Consider the following 8447-nt stretch of genomic DNA (forward strand, 5'->3'; position numbering starts at 1 on the left):
AAGACAAAACAAAAAAAGGTTTTAATAAATGTTTGCATGTTTATTTAAAATCAAAACTGAAAACTCATCTACATAAGTATTCCAGTCCTCTGTTGCGGTGCTCCAGCTTGTGGTCAGGTGCCTCCCATTTTAATTATCCTTGATGTGTTGGAGCCATTCTATGGTAAATTGAATTTACTGGAAATTATTTACAAAAGCACACACCTGTGTATACAAATTCCCACAATTTACATTGTACGTCAGGGGGGGGAAAAAAACTTTTAGATGTTAATAAGAAAATTGTAGAAACTTGTGGATCTGCATATAGAAAATATTTCTAAAGCTTTGAATGTTTCCAGGAGCACAGAGGGAGGCCTCAGTATTTTTGAAATAGACATTTAGAAGCACCAGGAACCTTCCTCTAATTGTCCACACCCGTCAAACACAGTAATCAGACAAGAAGGGACCAAAAACCCAGTGCTCGGCTTAACTGAGCATCAGTAGATCTTTCCAGAGATGGAAGAATCACATGAATGATTATTTCAGCAACACTGCATCACTAAAGCCTTTGTGGTTGAGTGTCTCTCTTGTCTTAAACACATCTGATTGTCTGCTTGGAGCTTGCCAATTGGTATTTACAGGTCTCTGAGAGCATGAATAAAGAGTGTCTAGTTAGATGAGACACAGTTTGAACTCTGGGCAGATGTCCAAGTGCTGTGTGTCTGGCGGGCACCAAACACTGCTCATCACCTGGCCAAAACCAACCTGTCATTGAAGCATGATGCGTCATGCTAAGGGTGTGCTTCTTAGTGGCAGGGAAAGGTGACTTGGAACTGAGGGAAGGATGAACCCGAGACAGAGATGTTCTTGAAGAAAACCTACTCCACACTGCACCCTGTGACCTCTGACTTGGCTGACGGTTCATCTTTCAGTACAGCAAATAGCCAAGACGACACTGCAGTAGCTTTGGGACAAATTTCTGACTCAGCTCAGTCTGACATAGTTTGAGAAGAACTTCCAGGAAGAATGCCAGGATAAACAGCCCAAATCCAGGTTTGCAAAGTTTGTACAGGCTTACTTAATCCTCAGAGATTCACCCAATCCTCCGAGCTGTAATTGCTACTAAAAGGTTTTTACAAAGTGTTGAATTAAGGGTCAAAATACTTATGTGAAAGCGAGAGTTTATGATTTGTAATACTTTTGGGAATATTTTTCACTTTGTCATGGATTATTCAGTGTAGATTGATGGAGAAACATGGCAGTTTTAATTCAACAACATAAAGTGTGCAAACTGGTATGAATATTTTCTGAAACCACTCTATGTACATAATAGTTTGTTGAAAAGAGAAATTGTACAGTGAATGTAGTCATGGTGAATGTAGTAAATATAGCAGGCATGGTGAGTCACGGCTTGTGCTGTCAAAACTTTAGGATGAACTTTAGGATGACTGTATGCTTCCAGTATGTTGGCCAGAGTGTGTGCAATCTGCAGCAGCATGGTGACACCTAGCCTCCCACCGTAGCCCTGGAGTAGCCTGCATTCTGACTATATGAGGTAAATATGGTGTTCAGCTGAAGCCTCTGTGCACCTCCTGTGTAAAGAACATGCTGTGAGTTTCAAAACAGTATTGCTCTCGGTCCAAACCAGCTTATCACACTCTTAATCAGCTCTCCTGCTAATTGCCAAGCCCTTCTTGAGCTGTAGCAGGTGTGGTGAATCATGTTCTGAGGATTGTTTTTCTGATTGCAGCCCCATAATGCTGCACGCACTTCACATAAGATGTTTGTTTTATGCACTTAGTCCTGCAGCCATGGGAGACATCCTGAAAGTCGTATGATTGGCCAGAGCGAGAGGGACTGCATTGGTCTTCGGGAGCAGTGGCCCTGGCTGCAGTGCTGAGAGCTGTTAACTGGCCCATTCTGCAGATCCTCCAGGAGCCATTATGTCTGCACTACATCAGCACTATGCTGTGAGCTTTTCTGGGTGGTTAATGTTTAGCGCCAAGCCTGCAGAGCTGGCACTACAGAGGGGTTGGGGTAAACACTGTGCTCACCTACACACACACACACACACACACACACACACACTTACACTCCCATCAGCTGGAAGTGAGCCTTCCACACCAACATGAGCCAGGTTTACTTTTCCATTAACTGGCCTGTGGATCTGGTGATTCCAACCAGATGTTTTAAGTTGTTCATCAGAGTTTTGTTGTTGATCTCCTTGCCTTTGTCACCCTTAGACCATTTAGTCCCTTAATTCACAAATTTACAAAGAAACTCACAAACTCACAAAGAAATTGCCTTCAGTTGGTGATTGTTTTATTGTAAGGTTACAAATGTTCCAGAAGTATTCTGCATTGGATTTGGTTCTGCTCAGAACCTTTTCTGGTCTGTTGGGCTGCTTTGTTTTTGTTTTTGTTTTTCTTGCTGTTTGAGACACTCTGGCTTTAATGGCAGCCTGTGAGATGTTCTGAAATTCTGGCAAGACTCAGTGTTGATCCTGAGTAAGAGACAGACGAAAATGTGTGACAGTGGAATACAGAGGAGTGCTGTTACCCCAGCTTGCTGATTGGGTGGGTGGTGGTGGGGTATTTGTGTGTACGTGTGTGTGTGTGCACGCATATAAATGTTGTGCGCAAGCACATATCTCTGGGTAGAGCTCAGTATCCTGAACAGCTATTCGGGTTATCTTTTAGCTCCCTGATTTCTGATTGGCCACTGCTGCATGCACGCACAGCTCTGTCTCCTCCTCCATCTGTTCTGAAGATGAGAAGATGAGAAGAGGTGATGCAAAGGAGAGTGAGCCTCAAACAGCACACACACACACGCACACACACAGTTGCGCGCTCTCTGCCATCCTCTACCTCTGCATCCTCCACCATATTAACTCCATCAGCCTGGTTGTTAACACCTGGATGTAAAGGCTCTGCGTCAGGTAATTTAGTTTTTTTTAGAGATTTTGTCAGGTTTCTGCGGCAACGCAGAGCCTGGAGTGGATCTCAGCCCTCGTTCTCAGTGCAGTGTGTCCCGACAGCGGGATGGGCAGACAGGGTCAGGACGCCAGTGCGGGCGCCCCCGGTGCTCACATGCAACGCTCGGCCAGCGGACTCAGTCTGTCGGCGTCATTTGAGGCGCTCGCGGTCTACTTCCCCTGCATGACGCCGCTGGGCGAGTCCGCCACAGGTAAGGTTGGTCGCCGGCGGCAATGGCAGCTGTTCATAGACTTCCTCTCTGTGAGTTTATCGAATGACCTCCGCAGATGCTTGCACTTTAGGGCAGCATGGGGTCTGACTAGGAATGGTTGCTGTTATGTTATGATGATTTGCTTTTGTGCAGAAGAACGTTGGTATAGGTGATGTGCTGTTTTAGGTTTTGGAGCTTGCCGGAGCACAGCTGTTGTGCAGTCTTATCAACTAGTTTGACCTTGATCATCCTTGAATCATGGCATGTGGCAACAGAGTTCAGAGAGAGAGTTGGTCTGATTGGGGGAGTGCCTCGAAGAAAGGCAGACCCAAGAGCGCACGGCTTTCTGGATCTCTGGATCACACTGTAATTGCCACACTCATGTTATGGACTCTGAGTTTGTCCTGAAGCTTGACTGTCAAACACCAGGGTCTTTGGACTAGGCTGTAGATTATCTGAACGCATGGTAAAGTTAAAAGCAAAATGCTTGTGATGTTCCTGAAATTAGATGTGTTGAAGGTGGTTTTATTGATGCTTTTTTGTGCTTGATACATTATTTCTTAGTGGGAAAGTTAAAATAAATTCCAATGTTTGGTATAATTGCTTAGTGTTGTAAACCACAGTAGTCATAATAAATTTGAGTTCATATTTAAGGCCTTAAGCTCATGTTGTTGTGATCTCAGTCTGGACTCTTACTCAGCGATCGGATGGATTGGTCTGGGCTCAACTTGATTAATGTTTTGATCTGGGCCATATACTACAGTCTATAGTTTGGACTCTGGATTGTAAGCACAACATTAGACTTGCTCACCTTGGAATGTGAAGCTGCTGAATGTGAAGCAAACCTCTGCTTTTTTTCTTTCGTTTGTTTATGTAGCACTTTTAAATGGGCAATACAAAAGAACTACAACAAAATAAAACAAATTTATGGTAAAATAGAAAATAACAGTAAATATTAATTGCTAACTTATGATGACTCATAATAAAATAAGTTAAATAAAAGCAGATATGATTGTTATAGCGGGCCAACACATTTTTATAATAGTGCACTGGAGTAAGAGGTGGAGCAGTAGAGGTAGAGTGGTTGAGTTAATGGTGGTGTGGTGGAGGAAGTGGTGCTGTGTTGGTGAACAAGGCTCTCTTTGCTAGTGCTGCATTCTCTCTACTCTCCATCTCATAGTCACGCGCATAGTGTGATTATATTGTTTCCTTTGCTGATGACCCCTTCTGTCCGCCCCCCCCCGCCCAAGCAGAGGATGCAAAGAAGAAGAAGGCTGGCCGTCTGTCAATCCAGAGGAGTGTGGAGACGGGATTGGCCGTGGAGATGAAGAGTAGGATGACTCGACAGCCCAGCCAAGAGGTGGCTGAAGATGGAGACAAGTCCAAGCTTGGGAAGTAAGCCTGACTCTTCCTTCACTGCTGTTAAGTAGTGCACACACACACGCTGGTGCAAAGGGATAGATGATAATGTTGCAGTCAGATGGTATCGTTCAGCATCATTGTGTTTTTAATGTAGTTTTGTTTGCACTTATGACCTTGCTATTAACCTTTAGTTAGACACACACAAGGCAACATGTCTCTGTGCAGCTACAGCCTTTACAAATGCGGCATTCATGCCCTGAGAGGATTTTGTCTCTCTGCTTGCACTGTAGTCTCATCTTCCCTGGCATAAAGCTCTCAACAGACAGCCAGTTTACAGAATTTTTGGATGGGTTAGGCCCCGCCCAACTTGCTGGGCGCCAAACGCTAGCCACGCCTCCAATGGGTAAGCACCGCCACTCTCTCACGTTATTGGCCTTCTTGTATGACGATACCCATTCAAATGGGTTAAAACCCCTATTTTGCCTCCCTGCTGTTTGGAGTGGCGTCTCTGAAGGTTTGGCCATGTCTTTTCTCATCCAGGCGACATCCAGATTGGTATGGTTCACAGGAAAGAGCGGCTGGATGTGGAGGTGATCCGTGCCAGAGGACTGGTGGGCAAAGGTGGCAACAAACAGACACCAGGTGACCCTCTAAGAACACACCCATGTCCTGCTCCGCACACGCCAAAGGTCATCAAGAGGCCTGAAGTCTGTGTGCTTTTACCAGTTTGGTAATGCCTCAAAGGCATAGTCAGCAATAAGATTGACATGATGGCATCAGTAGTTCAGGACCACTCCATTTATGCACTAGACATGACCTGTTCCCCCAGTGTAAATGAAAGCAGGTGGGGTTTAAAAATTATCCTGACACAAATGGATTCAGGTTTTCTTATGCCAGAAAGCATGTGTGATTTTCTATAGCCAAGTGTTTGATGCTATTGCCTGCTGTGGCCTTGTAGCTCCCTATGTTAAAGTGTACCTGCTACACAACGGCAAGTGTATCAACAAGAAGAAGACACGTGCGGCAAGGAAAACCCTGGATCCTCTGTACCAGCAACAGCTGCAGTTCGAGGAGAATCCAGAAGGCAAGATTTTACAGGTAATCCAGATATGCACACACTGAGGTTAAGATTTTAGACATAATACAAGCACAGTGTACAGATAATACACGTGCATCCTGAGACAAGATTTTAAAGGTAATACACACATTGTCTCTTGTTCTTTCTCTTTTACACAAACACCCACACCACATATGTAATATTAAATAGAATTTTGACATTGCATAAGGAGTTTTCTCAAATGCCATTGTATAACTGAATGCTTCTTATCTTAGCATGAGATTAGAAATTAGAGTATCCCTATATCTTGTATTACAGTATAGAGTATTACCTATATTTGTTAATCTGCTGTACTACACAAGGTGCTTTGAGCGACTGTACCATTGCTTTTCAGATCATTGTGTGGGGGGACTATGGCCGCATGGACCATAAGTCCTTTATGGGTGCTGCCCAGATACTATTGGATGACCTGGACCTCACCAACATGGTCATTGGCTGGTACAAGCTGTTCCCACCCACCTCGCTGGTGGACCCCACGCTGGCACCTCTGACCAACAGGGCCCCGGAGGGGGTGGCAGACGGCTCCAGTGTGCGCTCGTAGCCAGTGGGCAGCCAGCGTGGGGCTTGGGACTGCGGGGGGGGAGTTTTGGGGAAGATGCTTGATTCAGGCCCCTCCCATCATCTGAGCCCATGGGATGGGAGGCTGGGTAGCAGCCTGTGTCCTTCTGCCAAATGAAAAGCAACAGGACAAGGGAGAGGAGTCAGCCACACAGAAGGACAACAGAGCTGAACGCCGCGGACATACGTGCAGACTGACATGGTGTGGACGATCGTGTGGCTGCAGTGAAGAAAACCCCACAGAATTGATTTTTTTTTTTTTTTTTTTTACAGAACAAGCCCTATAGAAGCCCTGTTTTTTGGGTGTGGGGGGTGGCAAATGAAAGATATCATGTTTTGACTTTGTTTGTGTTGTGTTGAGCAGGATGTCAGTGTTGTTTATTCAGAGCTTAGCATGTTCAAGCCATGCCTGCAAGCCAAGCTCCAAAACTGAGAAAGGCACAAAAACAAAAAAGCCATGTGGACTACCCGTCGCTAGCTGGGGTTAGCCGGTTGATGCTAGCTGCAGGTCCAACAAAGAGAAGCACCAGGAGATCACATGTCCAAGCCCCTGTTCGTACAGCTGGTTCAGACTAAACGATAACCCACTACCATCCATGACACTATGAACTTCACCAGTGATGAGAAAACAAATCTGAACTTTTCGTGATCCAGTATGATACTGTCTTTGGTGATGTACTGTATGAAATTCATAGAAGGTTTTATTTTTGTTTTGTTTTGGTTTTTTTTGTTTTTTGTTTTTTGTTTTGCATGGATGCAAAGTTAGCTGTATTGGGGGAAAAAAATAAAGATTATTTTTATTGAGGCTGTAACTTGGGGGGGGGGAAAAGGATTGAAAATGAACAGATCAGCCCTTTTCAATAGTTTATATTTTTTTTAATATAAAATACTGTAGTGCATGGTTTTCAAGGAGAGTGAATGCAAAGGTCAGGATGTGACCCTCATCCTTTACGTCATGCTGCTCTGTTTTTACACATCTACCGCACTATGGCCTGAGGAAACCTTTGGTTTGAGTTATTTTAAAAATGGAGAAAAAAAAGGCCCAACCCTCTCTTTGAGAGCAGTTGCTGAGGGGAGGAAGACTGCAAACTCTCTCTCTCTCTCTCTGTCTGAAGGCATAAGCCTCACGTTAATCATTATATGCAAATTTCCCCTCTCTCTGGTGTTCCTCGTCACTTGTGGCCATGTTGACTTGGACCACAGTTCGGCCAGGAGCACAGCACCCCATTGGACCTTTATGGCTCATGTTTGTCCCGTTATTCAACTCGCATGCGTTACTCCACCCACTCATCTGATTCAGATGTACATTAAGTCCAGTCGCTCATCTGATCCAGGCATGTGTTATTCCACTTGTTCCTCTGATCCAGGCATTCTGAGGACTGCCTGCACAGTGGCTTGCCACACACTTGCAGTAATTCAGCATGTTTTTTAGGATATTGGTGCAGTGGGAGGAGTTTGTGTGGTTTCGTGTACAGTGCATGTGGACCTGAGGCTGTGCCTCTAAACCCCAACTCCCATGAAGGCTGGGTCAGCCCCATCTCCCACTGAGGTCAGTGGAAAGCCTCATGGTGCAAACATTCCACCTTCAGTTCTGATTAAAAACAAAAAAAATTAGGGAAAGAGCAAATTAAAGCATTTGAGAGAGAGATTGACTAGGAATAAAAATGTAAGGTTGCAAGTATATTTTTATTTTAATATTGTGATGGTGGGTATGAACTAAAAAAAAAACAAAACAAACAAACTCTGGATTCCATTGGGTGGACAGTGTGTGCACTGACGTCAGCGTCTTTCTCCAGGCACTGGGACAAGAAAGACTTGCCACACTATGAATTTTTAATTGTTATCTTGTTTTGAGAAAATAAAATTCATTTAATACCTGCAGTGTCCATTTTTGCCTGATGAAGTGAGAGGTGAACGTTCCTGCTATCCATGCAGTCTCCATGCCAAATTCAAACAAACATTTCCAATAAGTTGGTCACTGTTGATGACAGTGTGCTATGGTGCTATGGACGATTGTGTGTGTGAGTGCGTGCGCACAAAGTAAACAATAAAATGTTTCTTTTCCCAAAGTGCAGGGTAAATATCCTCCAGAAGTTCACAGTAAAGCAATGACTGGGGAGCATTTACCCTGATCAACTTGATGCACTGCACACTGCAGTTTAAGCACTCACCCACAGCACAAGGTGCACTGCCCCATGTATCAGCAGTGCAGGTTCATTTCAGAATGCACACCTGTCTTATAACC

The 8447-nt window shown here is 44.5% G+C and overlaps 1 protein-coding gene across 31 annotated transcripts in view; it reads left to right on the top strand.

Moving 5' to 3' along the window:
* Nucleotides 1-8077, top strand: part of rims2b (regulating synaptic membrane exocytosis 2b) — a 93102-nt gene extending 85025 nt beyond the window's left edge. For 30 of the 31 annotated variants that reach the window (XM_081705560.1, XM_081705507.1, XM_081705575.1 and 27 more), the window contains 5 exons: nt 4419-4560; nt 4818-4930; nt 5068-5169; nt 5486-5625; nt 5979-8077. In XM_081705560.1, coding sequence (XP_081561686.1) covers nt 4419-4560; nt 4818-4930; nt 5068-5169; nt 5486-5625; nt 5979-6185 — 704 coding nt within the window. In that variant the 3' untranslated portion in view covers nt 6186-8077. Of the gene's footprint in view, nt 1-4418; nt 4561-4817; nt 4931-5067; nt 5170-5485; nt 5626-5978 lie in introns of those variants that run through there. The other variant, XR_014119396.1, reaches the window with a different exon arrangement.
* The last annotated feature ends 370 nt before the right edge of the window (nt 8078-8447 follow it).

This window comes from Electrophorus electricus, chromosome 2 (assembly GCF_041902795.1).
Source record: "Electrophorus electricus isolate QZ-2024a chromosome 2, ASM4190279v1, whole genome shotgun sequence".
In the NCBI taxonomy this organism is placed as follows: domain Eukaryota; kingdom Metazoa; phylum Chordata; class Actinopteri; order Gymnotiformes; family Gymnotidae; genus Electrophorus; species Electrophorus electricus.